General features: G+C 43.8%; 1 protein-coding gene across 2 annotated transcripts; it reads left to right on the top strand.

Moving 5' to 3' along the window:
• Positions 1 to 777: 777 nt before the first annotated feature.
• On the top strand, positions 778 to 24,385 carry TIMM44 (translocase of inner mitochondrial membrane 44). Of its 2 annotated transcripts, XM_075723654.1 has the most exons (14): positions 1,576 to 1,675; positions 2,193 to 2,272; positions 3,608 to 3,715; positions 4,211 to 4,381; positions 4,893 to 4,973; positions 7,567 to 7,716; positions 10,205 to 10,344; positions 10,842 to 10,927; positions 12,752 to 12,844; positions 13,194 to 13,318; positions 13,998 to 14,048; positions 16,046 to 16,135; positions 19,908 to 20,018; positions 23,862 to 24,385. In XM_075723654.1, the coding sequence occupies exons 1-14, from the start codon at positions 1,576 to 1,578 to the stop codon at positions 23,979 to 23,981; spliced, it is 1,506 nt and encodes a 501-aa protein (XP_075579769.1). In that variant the 3' UTR covers positions 23,982 to 24,385. The 2 variants fall into 2 exon arrangements, with proteins under 2 accessions (XP_075579770.1, XP_075579769.1); XM_075723655.1 differs by lacking the exons at positions 1,576 to 1,675; positions 2,193 to 2,272 and adding an exon at positions 778 to 810.
• The last annotated feature ends 253 nt before the right edge of the window (positions 24,386 to 24,638 follow it).

Consider the following 24,638-nt stretch of genomic DNA (forward strand, 5'->3'; position numbering starts at 1 on the left):
CTGACAATTTTTAGAGCTACTATGTAGGGAAAAAAGTCACAACTTGATCTCGGTCTCTTAACCCTTTCTCCCCTCCAACCGCCTCTGCCTAAGCTTCAAGAATGCCTTCTGCATGCTTCCAACCAGCTTTGCTTTCTCAGTGAAGAAACTCTCGCTTAAGAGGCAGCTGCCCTTTCCAGCAGCCCCTTCTCGTGCCTCTCACGCCTCGGTCACACCCATGGAAGTACTTGTGCGATGAAACTGCCGGATTACACTCGGTCGTGGTTCTCCGAGTGTTTGCATTACACTCCATTAATAAAGTTTCCGCTTCCTTTTTCAAGCATCGGAACAGGCTGCCCGGGGAGGTGGGGGAGTGCCCGTCCCTGGAGGCGTTCAGAAGAGGGGCAGAGGCGGCCCTGGGACGGGGTTCAGTCTCCTCTACCCCTGAGCTGGTTTAGGGTGGGCTTGTGGTGTAGGCGGATGGGCGGGCCGGGGGCTCTTGGCGGTCTCTTCCAGCCGAAGCGCTTCTGCGGCTCTAAAGCGGCGGCGGCGGCAGGGAAGCGCCGGGGGTGAGCTGTGTTGGGGGAGGGGGCTGTCGCTGTCGCTGTCGCCGCCGCCGCGCTTCGCTTCGCGACACAAACGTGGGCGCGCGCGCGGGCGGGGTCCCGGCAGCGGCCTCCGCGGGGCCGCACCCGCGCGCTGCTGCTCCCGCCCTCCCCGGCCACGTGTCCCCGGGCGGCGCGCGGCAGTGACGTCACCTCGCGGCGCCGCGCGAAGGTCACACGCCGAGCTCGGAAGATGGCGGCGGCGGCGGGGGCTGGCGGCTGCCGGGTGAGCGCCGGGCGGCGGCCGGGGAAGCCGCTGCCCTCGCTGAGGGCCGGGCCGGTTTCACGGGCCGCAGAGGCGCCGTGGGACTGCGGCGGGGCGGCGGAAGGCGACGCCGGGCCGCGCCCGCCGCCCCGTGAGGCGCGGCCCGGAGCCGGGGATGCCGTGAGGCGGAACGCCGGCGCTGAGCGCCGTGGCGGTACCGGGCCGGCACGGAGAGCGCCCGGTGCTCTGGGCCGGGGTGGCGGGTGCTGCCCGGAGCGGTGGCCCGGTGCCGGCTCCCTGCTCTCCCTTCCCTTCTCACCCCCTGCCCGGCCGCGCCGGGGTCGCTGAGGCGCCGGGGCCGCTGAGGGCCCTGCCTGCCTTGGCCTGGCTCAGGTCCTGCCCTGAGGGCTCTCAGGCCTGTAGTGAGGGTGCCTGGGCGCAGGTGGAACCGGGCGCTGGCTCCTTTCCCCCTTCGGTGTCCCTGCTTGCTCTGCTGTCAAGCTCAGCAAGGGACAGCCCAGGCCCGTGTAGCCCAGATTGGACCTGGAGCTTCCGGAGAGTCTTCACAGAGCTGTCTGTGATGCTGAACTGCTCCACTCATGGCCTCTTGCGCGATTTAAATTGAAGCATGAGTTTTTCCCGTGTGCTGAGTGGGTGAATGGATGTGTGAACTGAACGCAAAGATTCTGGCTTTAAAAGCCATGCGACGCGCTTAGAAGGTGGTTGATCTTTTGTGCCCAAAGTTAAATGTGGGATTAAGCATTTCTGCTCAGTAGCATGGAAGAAATGTGCCTTTTGGTCAAGAACTACAATCAGTTAAATCCAGCAGGCAGTCTGCCCCAAGCTTTAATGCCATTCTTACAGTTAATACAGATTTTTAAGGTATGCGTTTAACATCTAGCTTATCCTTGCTTGCTACAAATCCTGGCCTCAGTGACAACTCGGGTAGCAAGGTTCAAAGATAGGCTATGGAGAGCATTCCTTCTTTAAACTTCAGCAATCCAACTTAGGTCTAACTACAGAGGCAATAAATAAGAGGGAGCTGAATTTAAAAGATGTGACTTATTAGAAATGTGGAAACCAGTTAGTTAATGTAACGCATGTCTTTGGGCCAGCAGGATATGTGGAGTAATTAGGCCATTATTTCTTCTCAGATGTAAAGTCTGGATTTAGCTTGTGGTGTTTGGCAGTGCTGTCACCGAAGCCACAGGACCGGACAGTATGGCTCTTTACAAAACCTTTTCAACATCTAGGAGCCTGATAAAGAGGTGGACATGTTATTGTTAGCTTGGACACAGAATTAAATATTCTCAGCGTACTAATCGCTTTCCAAAGTCTTTTAATGGTAAAGCCCATTGCATTTGCCCATGTTTTGTTTTGTGGGGTTTTTTATTTTTTTAGAGTGAGCAGTTTGAGAGATGGTCTTGCAGAGAAAGAGCTCAGGTTGCATGATTTGGTAACACAGGCCCATCAAGAACAGGAGGTTGGTTTGAGGTAAAAGGTGCAGCTTTTGCCTGACTGGAGGCCAAGTATAGGCTGAACAGGTTTTCCCAGACTGGGAAAGAGGAGCTAGGTTAGTGCTGAAGGACCATTTTAAGGCAGTAAAGGCAAGAATCTACAAGCTCTGCGTAGTCTGCTTTCAGTATAGGTTGATGGACTGAAGGATTAGCCACGTGATGCAAGAATTTGCAGCTTGTGATCTCAGCAAGGTGCGGCAGAATTTCTCAGTGATCATTCTGTGATCTAGTGTATCTTTTCTGTTCTGTGACTTGAGGCAGAAGGTGTTTGTCTCTGACTTCAGGCAGCACAAATACATGCAGAGGTGTCCTGGGTTTCCCCCACAGTTGGGAGAAAGTTATGTTTGGAGCCAGTTAGCCTAGGAAAAACAATACGCTTCTCATCACTAACAGATGTTTCAACTCAAGGCTGGATTTACTTGTTGTCGTGGTTCAGCCCCAGCCAGCAGCTCAGCACCACGCAGCCGCTCGCTCACTCCCCCTGCCCCAATGGGATGGGGGAGAGAATTGGAGGAGCAAGAATGAGAAAACTCCTGGGTTGAGATGAGAACAGTTTAATAATTGAAATAAAGTAAAATAGTACTAATAATGATAATATACAAAGCAAGTGATGCCCAATGCAATTGCTCACCGCCCGCTGACCGATACCCAGCCAGCTCCCGAGCAGCGATCGCTGCTCCCCGGCCAACCCTCCCCCAGTTTCCATACTGCCCATGACGCCGTATGGTATGGAATAGCCCTTGGGGCAGTTTGGATCAACTCTTCTGGCTGTGCCCCCTCCCAGTTTCTTGTGCACCCGTCAGAGCAGGGGAAACTGAAAAGTCCTTGACTGGCATAAGCAGTGCTGAGCAACAACTAAAATATCAGCGTGTTATCAACATTATCCTCATACTAAATCGGAAACACAGCACTATGCCTGCTACTAGGAAGAAAATGAACTCTATCCCAGCTGAAACCAGAACACTTGTGCATTACTGTTTTCATAAAATCAGGGTTCTGTGAAGCACGTACGTTTTCTCAAGTGATTGTGAAAAGTGTATTGCCCTGTTCTGGTCTGTGACTTTGGTTTTATCGAAATGAACTTGTAAGTAGATGTAGTGCTGCTCAAACGCATGACAGAGTTTTTATGGATGACTCTGATCAAAGCAGCCTTCAACGTTTCTTGGCAGCACTTAGGATGTGTTCCCAGAAGACCAGTGAATATTGTCTCTTTGCAGTATTTTTTCCTTTCTTCCTTGGCTCTTTTAAGACTGCTGTCATCTTGTATTGTGCACTAACCTGATCTTACGTTTTCATTGCAGAAATGTCTCATCAGTGGCATATGGCTTATATCCAGAAGATACCCAGTTCCTGCAGTCCACAGGGGTACAGTGTATAGAATGAGCAGGCCTGTTTTAGAGATCCATCAGGTTGGTTAATGGCTGAATTTTTTCATTTCAGGCTGAAAGTGGTTTCTCATTAGAGTACTGAGCTGCTAGATGTGGGGATGTTTCTGAGAAGTGCCAGTTCTAGATTGAAAGTTTCCACTTTTTAAGATATATCTGATGCACTCAAGGAATTTTGTAGTAGCTGAGTCCAAGTGGCAGAGTTCAGGAGTGGTGCTCTGGTAACTTCATCTACCAAATTTTTAAGCCTGAACAACCTCTGGAGTTAAACTTCGTCTGGAGAAGCATCTTTTTTTAACGGCTATATAGATGTACTTCACAGGGTATTAGAAATGTGTTGGACATCTGGCTGTTTTGAGGGTAAGCTGCTGCTTTTTCAAGGTAGCTGTATGTTTTCCACAACATTTAAGATGTTAGAAGTGACTCAGTGCTTGGCTTAAGTAAATCTACCTGCTGGCTTTGATACTTGTTTAATTTAATGTCTCTTTGGATTCTACAACATGTAATGATTTTCTTTAGTCTAGATGCTACGCTTCTGGAGGAAGAAAGGGTTTTATATCAGGTTTTGTGGAGAACATCAAACAGGAATTAGCAAAAAACAAGGAGATGAAAGAAAGCATTAAAAAATTCCGAGATGAAGCTAAAAAGCTAGAAGAATCTGATGCGCTTCGAGAAGCAAGGAGGAAATATGTAAGTCTTCCTCGTTAATTCCTTTGATGTTTTCATTTCCCAGCCACTGAGCTATTAGTGTTCTGAATGTAAATTTGAATCTTTCTGCAAATGAACTGTTTAGTTCAGCATGCCTATTTTTCTGAGAAGTTCTGCTTGGCTGGAGATACTGACTGGTAAATGGATGCCTTAGAGTAGTGGGGTTTTGTTTTGTTTTGTTTTGGGTTTTTTTTAGTGGAAAGTCTTTCCAGCAGATCCTTCACTGGATTTCTCAAAAAACAAGCAGATAAAATAATGAGACATTAAATTTAACGTTGGCAGTATTTAAATATGTCTTTTGCATTCTTTGAAGAACTATAAACAGCATTACTTACAAAAATGAAATGCTGACGCTGGTTACTCAAGTAGTGTGCTCCCCAGGATGTAGCTCTTTTTGCGCTCAATTACAGTGTTAATGGGGTGTGCTATGTGCTAAACTGTTTTTGAGTATTTTCTGTCCTCATAGTTACATGCAGCATGTTTTTTTCCACAGAAAACCATTGAATCTGAAACAGTGAAGACCTCAGAAGTGATTAAAAAGAAACTTGAAGAAATAACTGGTACAGTTAAAGAGGTAAAATGCAGCTATGGAAGAACCTTTCCCTAAGACAGTTCTGCTGTAAGGCTATGTATTTTGTGTGCATTTGAATTATCATCCTTTCTTTTTTCTTGGTGAAAGGTGGTTGCTATTCTGAAGGTGATCACTATTCTGAATCTTTAAGGCCAGAGTCATTAAAAAAATTGCAGCAGTAGTGTATGGTAGATTTCTCATTCAGTTAGTGTATGGTCAGAGGACAGGCACTGTCCAGTGATTCCTCTCAAATTTGGAGACTGGAGGTGGTCCTTATGGTTCTGCATTGTCTGGCAGTGAAAGAAAAGCCTCAAGGTGGCTCTTCCACTGGAGGGCAGTTAGAGCAATGCTGGAAGATCACCCTGGAAAGTTGTTTAGGAGACGTGATGCTCTTCACACTGACGCTTTTTGCTACTGATGTGATGGGGCTTCGGGCTTCTTACTACCATGTCGAAAAAGACCTGCAACGTCAGAGGCTCCGGGTGTTGTCAGTAGAAGTGCTGGTGGTATAGCTGAAGTGCTCTCCTAAGTTAGTGTGCTGTAAGTGATCCCATGGCTCTGTGTGTCTTGGGAATAACAAAATTCCTGGAGGAGCCTGTTAGGTATGAATGTCTTCCATTCTAGGCTCTGACTTTAAAGATCACTGTGTCTGTATGTAGATCTCCTTTTAAGTAATTGAATTCAAGTTATCATTTAGGCTGGGACTAAGCACTGCAGCTTGTGCTTGAATTTACTTCATTTCTTGTCTGAGTTCATCCAGGCAGCAGACGTATTTGAATGTTTAGTATGACTTTTATCTCTGGAGTAAATTCGTGAGGAGCCTTCCTGATAGTATTTTAAGTGTGGAATAAATCAGATGTGTGTGGCACCTGTAGAAGCTGATCTGCAGTGTTACGGTATCTGTGAATTCAGCTGGTACAAAACTGGGCTATTTGGGCAGTCCTCAGTGGGGTGCAAGACCTTTTTATTCCTTATTCCCTCTTTTCTGCCCTCTTCTCAGTATGGGCACCATCGTGAAGTCAACAAGTCCACTTCCATTCAGCATCTCCCTGCATTGCTTCCAGAGGAGACAGGGAACGACTCACAGGACAGGGCCTGCTGCTCTGGTAACCCAGTGATTCCTGGTGCTCAGACTGCACCAACTGTTGTGAGTCCAGGGCTGCCATGAGGAGCAGGAGGAGGGAGCAGATCCGTGGATGCTGCCAGTCCTACTCACTCCTCTGTGGCGAAAGTCCCTGCTAGTCAGCTGGCTGTAAGACCTGCTGCTGGGTTTATCGTTAGCCTTCCTTCTGCTGTAGACCTGTCAGTACGCGGGAGGTGGCACCGAGCTAGAAGAGTTGGAGAAGGGCTGTTGCAGCGTCTGCCACACTGACAGTTACTGCCAGGCACCTGAGTCTTGTTTTTCCCTCCTGCTGATGAGAGTAATTAAGTCAACAGTGACCGAAAACTTATTCCTCTTTCTCCTAAAGGAAGTACAAGATTTTCTGCAGTAGGTTACAGCTGAGAGGTACTTCAGGAGGGTATTCCTTATGTGTCAGCTGAAGTGCATGGACTTTGTGCTCATAGCTAGGCTGCTTCAGAGCAGAGTGAACTTAGCCCTTTTCAGCAGTGGTTTAAGACCAAAACCGGTGTGGTTGTTCCCAACACTTGCAGTCAGGTGCAGGATCCCCGCTGAGAAACAGCCAGCCAAACACTAGACTTAAACTCTCTGCAGTGTGAAGTTGGTGTGGACCCGGTCCTCGCTCCCTGCTGTGCTCCTTTGCGCTCATTCTGTCTAAACGTGCCTTGGCGTTGCAGCTGAACTGTGTGTACGGTTATGAGCTGGACGTAATGCTCTTTGCTGATGTGGACATAGCCATTACCTTTTCAGTACTGTTGAGGGTGCTGTAAGCATCTTTATTAGCCAAATCCCATTGGAAAAGAGGGAAAACCATTTGGTACTGTTATCCTGTCGTTTCTCTTCCTCTGAGGTTGTAGCTTGTGACCCATCCAGGATTGGTTCCCTGCTGCCAGTGAGATTTCCAAGACCCTCGAGGATCTCGTGTGCTGGTGCAAAACAAAAGGGTGACCAGCTGCTGGCAGAGTCCTTTTAACCTCTTGCATACGAGATTCTGGCTCTGTAAACACCAAGTGACATATATGAAGATGTTGGATTGAGAAAAGAGTTTCTTAATTTTGTGGGAAGAGTTGCATAGCAGAGAGCTATCTCAACTTCTGTGCCTTCTCTTAAGAAGCAAGAAGTACCTGATTGTTTCAAAGCAAAGGGCTGGGGTATTTTAACTCTGACATCATTGGTCTTTGATGTCAAGAAAAACATACTTTTTTCTAAATCTGTGGGTAGCTGCTATTACAAATGCGTATGGTTCCACAAGTAGCCAAATTTGTTGTTCTGCCCAAAGGTGTTGGATAGTGCTGCAGTGCCAAGCCACGGTGTCCTGGTGAGTCTCTGCTGTGACTTGTAACTGTGTGTTCACCTGAGGTTTGGTTAGCCTTGTTGAGTGTGCATTAGGAGGACTTTAGCATTCACAGAGAGGAGTTACTCAAAATAAGGTTTCACCTGAAATGACCTTTTCTTTCCTATTTTGTCTTGCTGCAGAGTTTGGATGAAGTAAGTAAGAGTGATATTGGCCGAAAGATAAAGGAAGGTGTGGAAGAAGCAGCAAAAACAGCAAAGCAGTCTGCGGAGTCGGTGACAAAAGGAGGGGAGAAACTAGGCAAGACAGCAGCCTTCAAAGCTATTTCTCAGGTACGTAAGCCCTATGTCCCTGCAGGACCCAGCGCTGTGGACACAGCTCATTAACATGGAAGTTATGTGTGACTTTGTGCTGAGTATAAAATTAAATGCAGAACTCTTATAGTAAGACCGTGTGAACCATTGGAATAAGCTGATAAATTCAGGAGATTTATTTTGCAGGTCTAGCATTCACTCAACAACCCTAGAAAAGTGTAAGTCTTGAGTAGCTGAGCTTCTGCTGAAGTGTGTTACTGGAAAAATTGGTTGCTGTGCTTGTGGAGTAGGGTAGTAAATGTCTTCTGTAGACAGGTACTGGTGGTACTTTGGGAACTACTGACTGTCAAACTGGCATGCTTAAAGCTCTCCTTTTCTAGAAAATATGTAAGCGCTCATATGTTTTGAAGTCACCCAATCAGCTGGCAATTAGCCTAAAAAAAAGCATTCTCCTTGACTGGTTTCCTCTGAAGCATTGGCTTTGGCCCTTGTACGGGGAGGTACCGGGCCAGACGGAGTAGCAGTTGCATCAGTCATGTCAGTTCCCCTCTTTCTATGTTTCTAACAAGACATCATCTGCTAAAGGTCACTTCTAGCCACAGCTGCAGATCATGTTATACACTATTATTTTTTTTTTCTTTTTCTGTAATGAAACCTGTTATCTTACTCCAGCAGCCTCCTAATCTAAGAACTGTTTGTTCCTTCTATGAAGCAGGCTGCTAGGCCAGACCTTATAAGCAGGCAATGATTTTATAGGACCTTAAAGTACATTTTTTGAGGCTTAAAGATTTGTTTTCACTGTAAATGGATAAAATTTTTGATTCATTGACAGATTTAACTGATTCACAGAGCTTTTCTAGGCTGCGAGTAGTTCTTGTAGCTTTGCTATACTTCCTAGTATGTATGTAGAATTTAGAATATTTGGTCTACTGCTTCAGAAAACAAAATACGTTATCTTAGAAATTGTAGTAGTAGTGTCAGTTTGAGATCCCCATTGCTTCAGTATTTAGGAGATATTTTATTTGTATAATCTAGAGCTAGATGATATCCACGGGGGCTTGTGTCTTGTTCTGTTCTCTGCCACGTCCCTCAGGTGGTCTTTTATAGTCAGTAGGAACAGACTGAGCTTTGGAGCTTTTTATTTGCTTATCCTTGATGTTTAAAGTCACTTAAATTCCAATTTCTATCAGGTCTCTGGCATCTCTTCTGTCTAGGCCCTGCGCACTGTTGTAACGTTTTTCAGGAAGCAGTCACACTGACTTCGAGTAGGGGAGGACGGCTTATGCTGGCAAAGCTGCACTGGACACTCGGTGTGTTCTCCAGAAAATTCCTACATAAAATAAAGTTGAAGAATAACAGCCCCCATAAAGCCACATGATGCTTTGGGCTACATAACTTACATGTCCTCAATAAAAATGCAGATTGGGAAGAAGCTGTGTATAGAGTATATATAAAATCCCTTTCTGCCTGCATGTGTCTAGTTGTAATAGGAGAGCGTACTTACTGTGCAACAGAGCTTTTGTAGGTACAGTCATTAGAGAAAGTACTGCTCAAAAGTTCAGTAATAAAAGTAGAGCAGCCAAGATGAAAGAGAAACACTAAAAATGCCTTTTAGTCTCAATCCCCATTGAAGTGTATGACAAAATTCCCAGCAATGGTTGTGGTAGGGTGCAGCTTCCTCTTGGCAAAATCTGAACTAAGGATGTAGCTGTTCACTGATGAGATGTACACCAGTCCAGATTTATCAAGTCCTTCTTCTTGATGTAGCTTCACCCAAGAGGGAGAATATCTCCTATCTCTCCTTTAGTATAACCTGAACTACTGTGATTTTTCTTTTCATATCTCTTCTCTGGCAAAACCAGTTTGCTTTGAAGCTACTTTCTCAGCTAGAAGGTGTGTAGAATTCTATAAAAAGCGAGGCTTCTTTTTGTTTTGGGGAAAGCAATACTCCCGTTTGTTTAAGCTTGGGCCTAGAACCTGGATTTTATTGACCTTTCAGGTGCCTTTGCAGTTAGTTGTTGGTGTCCTGAAGTCTTTCTTTTCCCCTACTTTCAGATACTAGGAATCATTCTTCCTTTTACCTGGAGCTTGTCATTCTGTCAGCAGCTGCTGGCTGCTGTTGAGGGCTGATAAGTCTGCCTTCTTCTGACTTGATTTATTCCAATTTAAACTCTGTAGAGGTTACCCCTTATCAGCTGCTGGGTTTGACTGTGTCCATAGCTTCTAGTCTATTTTTTTTTTCTTCAGGTTGATTCAATACAACCATCCATTTGCTGTCCTAGACTGTTAACGTCTTAAGCAGAAAGCCGTGGTACTCGTGTGTTTGTCAATTGACATCACCAAAGAAGCATTTGCTGAGTAAGGGAGAGGAGAATAAGTGATCTCTTATCTTTTTTTTTAATTTTTTTTTTTTTTTTTTCCTTTTCTTCAGCAGAAATGATTTTCAGTTTCTGGGAAAGGGTGGGGGAAATGGTAAATCAACCTAATAGGGATATTTTCCTTTCAGGGAGTAGAAACCGTTAAGAAGGAAATAGATGAAAGTGTTTTAGGGCAGACGGGTCCTTACAAACGTCCGGAGCGACTACGAAAAAGAACAGAATTCTCGGGCGAGAGGATTAAAGAGGAGCGAATATTTGAAGCTAATGAGTACGTATTGGATGTAATTTGGGGTGAATATTTCTGTGTATAATCTGGTAAAAACTTTAAAACTTAACTACAGGCCAGGGATGGTTAAAATCCAGGTGCTGAAGTGAGGCTGTGGGGTGAGGCATGACCTAGCAGAGCAGGTAGGTCTAAGAGCAATTTGCCAGCATAAGCTGATGATACCTTATCTTCCGATAGTGAAACCGGGCACTTAAATTTATAAAGCGGGTACATAATGTTCTGACCTGAAATTCTGACTTGTGCGTGTGTTGTGTTTTCTCAGTTCTAACGTCTTGCTATTGAATTACGTTTGCCAGGACTGAGTCTGAGCTCCTTTGCTTTCTCTACTGCCTTGCTCCAGTTGTGTATCTTTTATGTGGTGTGTCAGCCTCAATGATACTGCATGCTGCAGTGATACTCGTCAGGATGTCCTCCCTTTTTGTTTTCACTGGGATGTAAGTTACTTGTTCACAAGTACCCATGTCTTCTGCACTTTCTAGGGAGGCCATGGGTGTGGTGCTGCACAAAGACTCAAAATGGTATCAGCAGTGGAAAGATTTCAAGGACAACAATGTGGTCTTCAATAGTAAGTGTTCCAAAGACAAAGGAGTAGCACATTATTTTCCCTGTTCTGATTCTTGCTGTGTTGGATCTGATGCCATCTGTGCAACTAGTCTCAACATAATGCAAATCAGAGCCATTTTTTTTTGTTGTAGCTGTTGCTGTGAGGTGGTGTGAATGGGAGGTAGGCGTAGTTGACAACATTGCAGCTTTTCCAAGCTGCTCCATCTGTGTTCAGACCCTTCCCCCAGTCAGGCATTGTTTTTGATCAGTCCCTGCTCCCTGTAGGTACCGAGACCTGCTTTCGCCATTGCTTAAAGAGAACTGAACTCTGTTCTTTTTTTCTATTTTTTTTTTCTAGTCAGATCTACTCTGGCACTGGGAAGAGGCCGGGGCATGCATGCATGCATGTCACCAGGGAGAGGGCAGGCAGATCTCTTCCTCCTGACCTTGAGCTTATAACGAGGAAAAATCTTGCCTTCAGTGAGCTGGTTTCTGTTGTCATCTGCTTAGAACTCTGGAATGTGTGGGACTTTGCCTCCTTTCTGTTTTTATTGCAAAACCTAAAAATACTGAATATCTGTACAGCAGTGGGCGATAACTTATGATAGTTATCTAGCCACTTAATGTTTCTGAAAGGCATAAAGAAGCCCGAGACCAGAATCCTTCAACAAATCAAAATAATCACTGGCAGTGTACTGCAGGGTAAATGACTTGTTAAGGAACAAAAAGATTGTGTAAAAGTGCAACATATAATTAACTTTGGATTGTGTTCCTTCCCAACTTTTTTTAAAGCAGAGTTCCTTGGGAGGTATCCAAGAATGGGTTTTTACATCCCGTTTGTTAACCTTTCCGAGGAGAGATGCTCATAGCGCCTAAAACTCCCCACATGTTGCATCATCCACTCCTTTGCTATCTGCACGAGCTCTGCACATTCTCTAGATTTTATGCATAGTTCCAAGACTGTGGTTTTGCAATTCAGGCAACGTTGCAGATTTGGCTGCACCAGGCTTTACAGTGTGTGCTCTCCCTTTGTGTACCACCTGTACCAAGAACATTGTGGGTTTTTTGGAAGGAGTGTAAGCTTCAGGGCAGGATTCCAATTGTTAATTGATGTGGTGGGAAGAAGCTTCCCTGCAGGGCCCATTATCCCGCAACTACCTTCTGCAGTTCTGGTCCATCTGATGATGTCCAGAGACAGATAATGGGTTGGTTGATCCCTTAGCTTGTTGCAACAATGCCTGCTTGCTTAAGTGGCTTTTTTTTTTCATTCAGCCCCTGCCCTTCTTTCTGCCTTTGAGAATTTGTTATGCAGGAGTTCTCCTTCCGCATCAATGACTTCTGTAGTTTTGTGGCATGCTTGGCTTGCTTTCTTATCAAGGTTGAGAAGTACATACAGCTGCTTAAAAACTGCAAGATTAATTGCTATTTTATTAAAAATTGTCAAGGTTTAAGGTCTATTCTTGATTTCTTTTGCCCCCCGTTAAACTTTCTGGTGCTGGTTTCACATCCTGCTACCCCTTGCAGCAGACTGAATCAAGGGGTGCAAGCAGACTGTTACTGGTGTAAGTAACTCTAGTGTATTTTCTATCTGAAAATCTGCATAGAAAGTCCAGAGTTTCTGGCAGCTGAAGTCAGAGAAACGACCGTTCTCCTCGTGACAGTTATTGATAGTTAGGAACATTGCAGGAAGATGAGGAGAAAAGTAACTGTTGAAATTGAAACTTGTTAATCAACAAAGAGATTTAGAAGAGAACTAGCAGGTTTGACCTGCAACCCATTGCATGTTGTTTCCTAATTCAGAAATGTAGGAGAAGGACACTGCTGCTCACATCTACTCTCCTTTCAGGGTTCTTTGAAATGAAAATGAAGTATGATGAAAGTGATAATGCATTCATTCGAGCTTCCAGAGCTGTCACAGACAAAGTCACTGACTTAATAGGTAATGTTTCGTCATTGCTGTGAAAGTGCATCTCTAGCCTTTTAGCTCTGTTCCTAGTGACTGTTAGTGCTGTTGTCCTGCATGTGTTACTAACCTTTCGGACAGATTCTGGAGCTTTATAATATTCTGTGTGGATCATTATCCAGCATCATGCAGTGTAGCAACCTGCTACTGGATCAAAGTGCAGTGTGGTGACAAGTGCTTGTATGAGATAAATCTCAAGCATAACCTAAAGTCTGCACTTGTTCCCAGGTGACTCTTCCTTCCCTCTGGCATATAACCAAAGGTCTTTCTCTTGTTTTCTGATGACAGTTGTTGTGCCACCAGTCTCACTGAATTGTTTTATTAGGTGGATTGTTCTCGAAGACAGAAATGTCTGAGGTTTTGACAGAGATACTCAAAGTGGATCCATCCTTTGACAAAGATCGTTTTTTAAAGCAATGCGAGTATGATATAATCCCCAATGTCTTGGAGGTAAGATGGGGTTAGAGTATGATGCATTTGTTTTATTTTTTTCCTTTACTATAGCATGGAAGATTTTTCTTTTAGTTCTCTGATGCTAAAATTAAAAGCTGGGACAATATTTGCTTCTCAAGCATCCAGCTTTGCACAGAACATGAGATAACCTTGGGAAAAGGAAGTTGGATCCCACATAACAATTTAGTTTAAAACCGTATTTCATAATTTAGTAGACTAGCAAATTTTTTTTCTGGCCTCAAAAACAACTAACCGTCTTCTCCCATGAGAAGTGATATGGGCATCAGAGGGAACAAACTGAAGTAGGTGAATAAACAGTATGGGGCAAATGATGATACCAAATATTGGTAAGGGGAAGAATGTACTATGTACTACTGGATTCTAAGTGATCTGTAACTGCTTGGGAAGAAGACCAGGTCATGACGTGGTTCAGTGAAAATATTTCTGGCACTAGTCAAGGAAGTATGTGGAACTTAATATTTTTAAAGACTAAAGTATAAAACCACTCAAAGCATAGCACTGATGAAGCATGTGACCTCAGGTATAAATGGATATATTTCCTCTTCCTCTCACTGTAACAGTATGTCAGAAAAGACAGAGTGAAAATAGGGGATTTGAAAAAATACGGCGGGAGGTGTTTTAAAATGTTCATATTTTACTTGATTTTCTCTTTTAGGCTATGATATCTGGAGAGCTTGATATCCTCAAAGACTGGTGCTATGAAGCGGTAAGTAGAGCTACTAAAAAACGTCTGAAAAGGTTATGATTCTCTCTTGTAAGTAGGTGTGTTGTGCTTTCTTTGCTTGCAAGCTGTCCGACTCTTGTATCTATGATGTTGCTTACCTGCTTTGCCCAGATGCTTCTCCATCTAACATGTTCATAGTATAAAACACTAACTCAGTCAAGTGTACGTGCTGGACTTCTGGAATAGTCTGGATATGAGAGGAGAGCTGTTTAGAGACACGTAGCGAATCAAGAGCTAAGCTCAAACTAATCTAACTAGCTCCAGTTCTGCACTGCCGTTCTTGATTTGGATGGGCTTTAGTAGAGCATGTGTCCCAGATATGGGGTGAGAAGGTGAGACGCATTTGAGCTGATCCAAAAAGGTGACGCTTTTCTGCTTAGAGAGTCAAGCTGTCCCTGGAGCTACCACACAAACACAACTCCACTGCAGTATCCCAGCAAATAATCCTGGCAGGCTGACGTTTTTCAGGAATTGCAGCATAGATAATCTGCAGCCTGGATAATCTCACTGCAGAAAACTGAATTTTGTTTTGTTGTACAAAAACTGGTTTTGTTTTTGTACTGGGATAGATTTTCAGTATTGGATCCACTTCTTGAAACAGTGAATATGAATTGGTTGCAATTCAGTGATTGTATTATTGTCCACTTAACTTCATGAAAGCAGATCCTTTCCTGACAACATAGATGGACACTTGTTCCGGTCTTCACTCTGCTCCAAAATAATTGTGTTGTAGGCAACACAGAGCCAGAGTTGTTCTGTTTCTAAAGAATTTAATTGGTTAAAGTGAATGTTCTCCTTACTGATCACCACCACCAGAGGGCTGGAAATGCACACACTGAAGAGGCAATCTTTTGTATTTAATTTTTTGTGATTAACATCTTTGTAACAGTATTGCAGTATGTAAGAGTAAGATATTTAAAGCAGTCTGAAAGTAAAGAAAGCTCTTTATTGGTTCAAGCAACCTGTGAAATGACACCATAGAATTCCTCTGAAATCTCTAGAGGGAAGTAGCAGATTCACTGCAGTTTATAAGACAAAACCCAAACCCTTCTAAGCTAGTTGTAGTTATAAATTAAGCTCATAAATCAAGAATCATCTGTAAAATAAACCAAGGGAGGAAATGGGAGTCCTATTAATGAGAATCCAGGGGAGAAAGGCTCTTGAGCAGAATCATACCGCAAGTGTTCATTTTGTGATACCGGTCACTAAAATGTTGGAATACAAACTGGTAAGGCAAAAACTTATTTAAGTGGCAGGTATACCAACCGAGCTGCAGGTTGCTGCCAGCCCACTGACTTAGGTATAGTTTGTGGCTCACAGAGCTGTCTGCCTGCTGTCCTCATAATCCCTGATCTGTAACTCCAAATTCACATAGTGACTTTGCCAGAATACTTGCATGGGATGTTTGCATTTAAATGCTTGCGATGAAGGTTAGAAGATCTGTGGTGGGGAGGTAGGTAGGGACTGCCTCCTGTTTGTTTATACCTGCCAAGGATATGGTGATAATGCTTGAAGCAAGTAGAAATTCACTATCCCCAACAACAGTTCTTGATGCATAAATAATGAAGCATATGTGCATGTGCCTAAAAGGAGCCAGGAAATGCTGGTCTGCCTCCAGGGTCTGGCTGGGTATTAGGAAAATAGCTTGGTTCCCAGACTGTTTCTCCTTGTCTGCTGTCAAATGAGAATTGCAAGTGCCTTGGCTATCAGGTGCACTTGATGTACATACTCTATTGTGAATGATGGATCTCCTGTTCTGTCCAGGGGCGATGGGATTTTTAGTGAGAATTTGGTTATGTGAAGCCCAAAGCATTTGATGTAGCTGTTTGATGCCTTGCAAGACATACGTGTTCAGCATATTTGCAAAAACCTGACTTTTATTCTTGCCTTTTTTGATGGTTCTCTCTAAGCAGAAAATGCCTTTTTCTTTGTGACAGAACAAATTCAAACGTGTAACATAAGTTTGTTCCTTCATTTAGACTTACAGTCAGCTTGCTCATCCAATCCAGCAAGCCAAAGCCATGGGTCTCCAGTTCCACTCCAGGATTCTTGACATTGACAACATTGATGTGAGTGTCCTTTTCTATATTTCACCTTGGGAGATGAATTAGAAACTCAGGACCTGAGGAGGGGTTTTCTTCTTTGCTGTGACTGCTGGGGTTTTTTGCCTCATGCTACTCTGGTATTTGGCATTTCTGCTAACAGATCACCGCTGCTGGAAGGGAGAGCTCATGGGACAGATTCGCTACTGTGTGATCAAGCCTCAGTTACAGCATTGTGGTTTGTCTCCTCTCTGTCAGGGCACCTTGGTCTTAATCACCAGCATATAGATTGAGAAAGGCTAATAATAAAGGCAAATAGCACTGACCCAGTGCTTCCATGAAGGGCTTTGTTGGTGCTTGCCCTGGACGATAATGCGCAGTACTTCTGTGACTCAGTGTTGTGCCGTGCAGGAATGGCTGTTAGAGAGACTTAACTGCTGTTCTGGATGGCTCTTGATGAGCGGGGAGGTAATGGCTGTGAGGGGAGCCATTGCCTCTTTAGCAGCCGCGTTGGTAGCTGGGGCCTCTGGCCAAATGTCTGCACAGTCATAATGCTCTCCGCATTCCCCTTTATTGAGGAGCCAGAGGTGTTATTGTTGCGCTTAGCAGTAAGTCTACAGTAGTACTTTCATTTAATTAAGTCTTTAGTGTCGATCTGTCACTGGCGCCCTAGTTTTCTTTCAGATCTTTCTTTCCTTCAGTGGCAAAGGTATCTCAAAGAAATTACCACCTTTAGTCATACCTTTCATATCCCATAACCAGCTTTGCCTCAAATGTGCAAGGGGAAGAGGGGAGCAGGGCAGCTGTACACTACTGCTTTAAAAATACATGGAAATAGTCTGAAGTCAGATCGGCTGTTTGCCTTTGTCATCAAAGGTGCTAACTCAAAGGCAGCAACATTCACTACATGCTTCTGTTGGAATCAAGTATTGTGGTATACTTGTCCAATATACTGCAACTGTGCAGTATTATCCTCAATAAAATTATACACTGGATCCATTCAGACAATTACCGTAACGCCAGCTGCAGGGTCATTCCTGTAGGAACAGAGAACACAGAGCTACTTAATAGGGGTCTAAACCCAGAGGTGATCTGGTCCAAGATAAGGAAGCAGAGGATTGGAAGCTTTCAGGCAGAGATGGAAATGGAGCATGGTGATAAAAGGATGCTGTTCAGAAAGTGAGAGCTGTTCCAGATGTTGTTGCGTGTATTTGCTGGCCAGATGTTTCTTATTTGCGGTTACACCCCTGCAAGACAAGAAGTCAGGAAGAATTCAGCAGCCGTCATGGAAAACCAAGAGAACAAAGTCTGATGCTGTCGGTGGTTTGCTGAAAGGAGGACTACTGACGGTGAGACTTTTCTCTGTCTGCAGCCCTGTGCAGGAGTTTCTCTTTTTGTGCCCGCATCATTAAAAAACTGGAGTGGGTGCAGGAGAACTCCAGAAACACCTGAGCAAATGTCCTACAGCAAGAGACTTAGTTTCACCTGTGTAGCCCTACAAAAGAACAGCGAGAAGTGACTTGGTTAATGACCACACATCTTCACAGGGAGCAAGAAGATCATCTACAGGGCATCTCCTAACACAAAAGGCTAAAGTCTGGTCCTTTTCCTAGGACTGTTTTGCCTTTTGGTCTTGATGGGCTTCTTATTTTCTCTGATCCATCTGGGTTCAGAGGAAGCCATTCCTACCTCTTCAGTAACTCTGGATATTAACTGCAAGCGTGTGCCAAATGAGCAAGAAAATTTCCATGGCATCTGCAATTCTCTTGATTATCTTCAGCAATAAATAATGTAGTCTACCAAAACTGAAGCTATGGAAGTAATAAACATGATTGCTTTTTTCTAAGCATCTTTGATTTAAATCAAAGTTTTTTCTGTATTGTTAGTGTCTAGGAGACTTGATTTCATTGTATGCTAAATAACTTCTTTCTTTTGTAGGTGCTAATTAGTGTAGAGCTGTGCCCAGATTCTGAGTGGTGGCTTGGTGGCTGGAAAGACATTTTGTTATTAACTTGTTTTAGATGCCTGTATTTTCATGTGAAGTTTCTCAAGAATGCATCTTCTTAGCTGGAAGATGATTGATCCGGAACATAAATGAGTACAGTTCTTGTTATGCTGCCTGTATTGCAAGAAAAGGGGATAAAGGGTGTTGTGTGTTTAAATTTTTAAACGCCTTTCCTTAGAGGAGATTTATGGCAACATGTTGAGTGATCTCATCCAGAAAAACAGTTCAGTGAGTTTGGAAAAAAACCCAACATTTAGAAGATCTGAGGGAATTCACACGTTGCAAAGTTTGCAGCATTAAAATTAAAATCAAGCCTTTCAAACATAAGCATCTGAACTCATGTACTTACTTAAGCACTCTCTACTTCACTAGAGAACTATTGCCTTTAAATTTAATGGAATTTTAGATCCTTGATATTTCTTAGGACTATTTATTTGGCTGCCTAGATGTAGTTTTAAGTATGTGACTTGTGAAACAGGGTTTCTGAACTTAGTGTGGGAGAAGTGATATAAATACTGTCTTGTATAGGGTTTTTTGGGGATCACAGTACTAAAAAATAAAGCAATACCAGTATGGAAGCCTTGGTGCCCGTAAGGGATACAGCATAGTCAGTGATACGGTCCTCCTCCTCCTTGAAACCTGAATGCAAATTTATGTTGTCAAATTCTCAATGCCAAGTGGCGTCATATAAAATGCCTGTCATGGAAATTGGTCTGACAAAGAGCTGTGAGCTCTGTTTTTTGATACTTTGGGTGGAAGGCATTATGCATTGCTGAATGAGTCAGGTCAGTTCCAGAAATGCAGTGTGGACTGGGATGGTGTGAGTTACTGCAGAGCTAGGGAACCGATTCCCTCGCATTAAGCAAAAGAGCATTGCAGTAATGCTGAATTTTCCTCAGGGGAGAGTGGAAAAAAAAAAGAAAAGATGTATGTGTGTGTATATGTATGTCTTTGTGAATTATGGCACGGGCTTGTAACTGTCTCTTGTGATACATTCTTTATTATGTGATAAAATGCCATGTTTTTGAAACAGTATCTCTCGTATACAAAAGAGTATAAACATGCTACCTTATGTTTGTGGTAGTATGATTATCTTTTTGGGTAACAGAGTCAGTAACTCCAGAGTTACTCAAGAGCAAGACGTTATTCTGTAGCATACTGCATTCCCACAATAGAGGCAGAAAGAAGGCTGTATTTTTTTAAGAGTACAGTTTTGGGAAACAAAACTTAGTTCTCCATTCCTCTTTGCATTTCAGTTAATAAGTTCTTTAAATATTTAATGGAGTGACCTTAGAATACAGAAGAAAATCCTGTCAAACAAAAGGTTCCCGCCTTGAAGTCTTTCTGTTACTTAGTTCTTTTTATCTGGTTCAGTACAACTTCAATTTAAAAGCAAGAGAAAAAACTTCAGTTGAGGTACTTTCTTCACAAAATGTAATTTTTTTTAGGATCACAGTTTCTTTTATTTTTGGTTTTCAATTTGGAAATAATGGAACAGAGCTTGTTCATGTTTCCCAGATTTTTAGACTTGGAAAAACTATGAAAACTTTCAGAAGAATTTTGGGAAAGCTTTTAAGTACAGGGAAAGTTTTTGGGGAAAATGCTTTGCAATAAGGTCTACAGCATCTGTATTAACAGAGCAGGTATAACCTGATTAAAAGAACTAGATTCAGCTCGGGGAGAAGATGGGATTGCTAGCTGCGTCAAGCCATAACAGTTGTGTTAAACACTTGATGCTTTTACATTAATCTGCAGAAATTGTCTGTTTTCTAATGGAATTTTCTTTCATTGCAGCTGGCTATGGGGAAGATGATGGAGCAGGGACCAGTATTAATCATCACTTTTCAGGCTCAGGTCGTGATGGTAATTAAGAACCAGAAAGGGGAAGTGGTGGAAGGTGATCCGGTAAGTGATGCTTTTCGGCTGTATGTGCTTTCCTTGGCTCCCCTGCCAGGCATCTCGGTTGTTACGGATTCATCTAGGCGCAGCTAGAGCAGTGCGTGTCTGTACATACTGCATCCACTGCATCTTGTGGGTGAGGTCTTGGTTCAGCCAGGGTGGGCTGTTTATTCCTGTCAGACTCCAAGTGTTACGAGCCATTAATCGAGAATTATCATATATGAAGAGAGTCTGCAAACATCTGGAATGGACAGAGGAAGGGGTATTTGAAATTCACAGTGAGGAGAGGAGCTGGAGCTATGGCCACTGGCGGTGCTTTCCCTTCCAGTTGCTTCTGTGCCTGGCCAGCACACTCGCTGCCTGCAGTTGTCTCCTGTGAGTTCTGCTCCTTTGGCACCCTCTGGGGCAGATTTGAACTGTCCTGCTGTTGACTGAAGCTCCGTCACACAGCTTACACTTGATCCTGTTCTTTTTTCCTCCCTTTTCCTTACACGAAGGGCACTGTAAGAACAGAGCACAAAGATGTTTGGTAAACAGGGTGGGAGCTGGAGTTACTTAAATTGTTTTGCAGGAGATGGGGAAAATCACTGTAAACAACTGGAAGTACAAGTTCATGGTTTGGGCTGCTGCCTCCCTACACTAGTACAAAATATCTTACGGTGCCGCGAGCTTTCACTTACTAAAACTCTCCCATATCCATTGTGTTAAATGCTGTGCGTGGTACAGGCTTCTAATGGGAACTTCTGACATGGGGTGGTCTGGGCAGCGAATCTCTGGCATCTCTGTGGATTGTACTTCACTGCGGTTTAGCTTTTAACACTGCGAGTCCAGCCTGCATATTCTGTTGTGAGCGATGCTAGACTGAGCCTGTCAGACGTAACCACAGAATATGCTTGTTACCAGAATTAATGACACAGCAGGCTCGAGGAGCCCGTGCATTTTCTGGAATACCTTTGTTCTCAAGTGGCTCCAGACAGCTCTGGCTTGTATTGTGTCTGTGCAATGTTTAAGTAGCTTAATGATATATAATGGGGGACATTGTGAGATGCCTGCAGCTGGCATTTTCTAGTAGACTTCCATTAAAATTAATACATGCATTTAATAAATATTGGCTTTTTGCAGTCATTCTTTTTAGTCTAGGCTGTAAGTTTACAAAAAACAGGACTAATTTTAATGATGGGGCCCATCTGGACTGATATACAACCTGTCACATCGACTGCAGGGGAGGAACAGCTGATATAGTGATTTCTTGCATTAAATTACTGCATTCCTAGAAGATAGATATTGATGTGATAATTATTGAACAGGATATCAAAGTCTGTTTGCTGTCTGATTTCTCTGGAGCAGCAATAAATCAAGGAGATGCATTAAAATTCTTCATTGGAAACAAAACTTCAGCTTTAATCAAACGTCAGATGCAGGCTGACTGGTAACTATGATTTGGTGTTAACTGCTGAGCTGCTCCTGCAGAGTATTGGACAAATGACATTCTAGGGAAAAGGAGCCTCAAATTGTAAACTCTCTAAATAGGAATCATATGCCTGTAATTTCTGTGGTATTTACCTGGTTGCAATTGTTCAAGTTCCCGCTGCTGTGCTGCAAGCTCACCCCCAGCAAGATGTGGGGAGGCCAGGCAGCCTGTGACAGGCTTGGACCAGGTCCTGTGGTGGTTAACGTAGGGGATCTCCGTGGAGCACCGCTAAATCAATCTGGGAAAATGAGGCCTTAGACAACCTATCGAGCAATGCTGCGAAGTCAAGGGAATCTTTTTAAAATTAGGTCCTGAAGGACTGTGAGACAGGATGCTGTTTGTCATAGCAGACTGTGGGATTAAAGGACAAATTTTCACCTTGCATGCATGGCCATGATAGAAATCTGCCTTCGGGAGTCCACACGTTTGCTGTCTCACTTCTGTGAATATATGCAGCAGCATGCACTGTACATTGAGGATTAAGATGTACCCTATTAATAAAAGTACCAGATTAGAAAACCAGAAATCTCTCTGCTTTGGAAACACGTAATTTTTATGTTTCATCACGTCTCATTTCCAGGAAGAAAGCTGTGTTACTTGCTCACTACTGCATGCTGAGATCACCAGCAACTCTAAGCTTATCTGCTATTCATCCCTTCAGAAATCCTATGTTCAAGAACATAAACTTTTCCAGATGTAGCAGAGCTTTGATGCTGAAGTGCATGATTAAATTGCCTTTCATACACAATCTTACAAAATGGACTTTGAAAATCACAAATCACAAAAATCATACAAATTAAGGTTCCACTGGCAATGTTAAATCAGTTATGTTACCCACTTCATCTTGAGCTTGTACTTAGTGTTTTATACCCAGGACAGATCTGTTAGCATTGCTGTGGCTAGTACATCAATGTATAGCCTGTCTCAAGCAGGCAAAAGTTTTGTTGTTTTTCTTCTCTTGTCCCCTCTGCTTTCTTCTGACATATCCCAAACATCTGTATGACTCAAGTTTTCAATCACTTTTAACACTTCTGAGCAAAGCTGAAGCAAGTTAATCTTCTGAAACACTGAGCAAGAAAAAGTATGACTTTATGATATGTGATACTTCTAAAGCATTAGTTCTCTAATGACTGGTCTGGTACAGAAGGTCTCCCCCCTCACATTTGTGTACCTAAATTATAACCTATAAAGATTCACACATTCGATCAAAAATATAGTAGTTAAGTACACAGCTGGGAGCTGAGCCAGTGCACAGTCAGATCCCTCGGTGATACTTCCTTATCTGAGGGAAGTACTCTCCATGGTTAATGGCTAAGTGATAAAATCAAAATAACCTTTGATTTGCAGAATGGATCTGTGACACTGTGCCAGCCCAGTCTCTCATGGGCAGTGTCACCTCTCTCCTGGGAGAGGCAGGGACTTTGTCACAGGTAGCTGCAGTGACTCTTGAGGGAGTTGTTTTCTTAAGACCATGAGTGATGGCCTCGGGATGTACTGAGATACGGCTTTCATCCTTATTCACTTACTGTGGCCAAAACTGCTGGCATTCTCATTACATGCATCAAGGATGGAAAAACTTCCAGTTCTGTTTCGGTCTGTAACCCCGTATAGCGAAAGCACCTTCTGCACAGCTGTCGTGCTTTAGCCCCAGCCAGCAGCTCAGCACCACGCAGCCGCTCGCTCCCTCCCCCTGCCCCGGTGGGATGGGGTTGCAAAGATTTGGTTGCAGAATTGGCGTGTGCCTGTGGCTAACGCTGTGGCTGGACTTGGTATGATCTGATTTTCATTGATAAATGTTGGGTTTTTTTACTCTCTGTCTCTCCTCAGACCTGATGATGATAATTTCTGGTTAATTTGAGCTGCTCAAATTGAAGTGTGAGAGCTGGTGATAGAGCTGTGGGGAGGGGATGCAACTCACGGGCTGATGTGGGAGAGGCAGGCTTATAGCCGCAGGAAAGAGCCTAAACTTTACTGAAGGTTACAGAGAGCAGTACAGCCTGGTGGCTGAACCCATTTGAAACCAGAAATTTATATTTAAATACAAATTAAAAGGTCAAATATAATAATATAATATAATAAAACAAGGTCAAATATTATCAAACTTGGCAGTGGTGCCAGTTAATGTATGTCAGCCAAAGATATATGGAAACCCTAATTCTGTTTTTGGAAATAAAAAGTTTATCTGTTCCTGACTGTGATAAGTTTCTAACCACAATCAGTAGATGTTGCTGGAGCTATCCTTATTTGGGACCTCTGGGCTTAGAACCAGCGAGTGAAATCACAATCTCTGGAGGAAGTGTGGAGCATGTCCCCATCAGCTCTGAGCTAGGAGGTCTGTGACCACCATGCACGTTCTAACAACAGGATTTTCCTTCCAGGACAAGGTTCTGCGGATGCTGTACGTGTGGGCGCTCTGCAGAGACCAGGATGAACTCAACCCGTATGCTGCATGGAGGTTATTGGACATTTCCTCATCGAGCACTGAGCAGGTTCTCTGAGAAGAATTGCATCCAAGGGCTTCCTGTACCTCTCTGTAGCAACGCCATCTCTGAACTTGCACCAACCTGCTGTATGATGGACTGTGGGGGAAAGAGGCTAGATTGGTTTCTTTTCAGAAGAACAGGCTATTCAGTGTGCCCTCATTATACCAATCCCTGTAATGAACTGGACGAGTCTGATATATCTACCTTACGCTTTGCTGTGTAGTATTGCACTGTAAGGTTGTATGGTAGATTTCAACGTGAATGGTCTAAGACACTAGCAGCTGCTGTTGGCTTCTTTTTTAATTGTGGCTGGAGGAGGCTGGTTTGGGTCCCATATGTTTCCCAGTGCTTCCCGTGATGGACAGAGGTGGGTATTGGAGAGCGAGATGCGACACGCATAGTTCCCATCTGTTGTCATCCTCTGGTGGCCTCAAAGCATCCCTGAAGAGATCTTAGAAGTGTTTTTAAGGCATGCTGGTCTCAGTTAACATACGTCTCTTGTACAGAGTTGCACCAGTAAGCCTTCTGTTGCTGCAGTGTCTTGCACTTTACCAAACCAAATATAACCGGGACTTTGCACATGACTCTTTGCTGGTGTGGAGTGGAGTCAGGATGGAGGTGTTGGCATCATCAGGCAGGTTCTTGAGGCCAGTTGCAGGGGTGGAGTTTGCT

Source organism: Pelecanus crispus, chromosome 20, assembly GCF_030463565.1.
Source record: "Pelecanus crispus isolate bPelCri1 chromosome 20, bPelCri1.pri, whole genome shotgun sequence".
In the NCBI taxonomy this organism is placed as follows: domain Eukaryota; kingdom Metazoa; phylum Chordata; class Aves; order Pelecaniformes; family Pelecanidae; genus Pelecanus; species Pelecanus crispus.

Bases quoted from the DNA above. Each gene is read 5' to 3' on its own strand.
- TIMM44 (XM_075723654.1), top strand. From the start codon at position 1,576: ATGTGCCTTTTGGTCAAGAACTACAATCAGTTAAATCCAGCAGGCAGT. The intron at 1,676-2,192 runs GCGTTTAACATC...ATTTTTTTAGAG, and splicing joins AATACAGATTTTTAAGGTAT to TGAGCAGTTTGAGAGATGGT. The intron at 12,845-13,193 runs GTAATGTTTCGT...TTGTTTTATTAG, and splicing joins CAAAGTCACTGACTTAATAG to GTGGATTGTTCTCGAAGACA.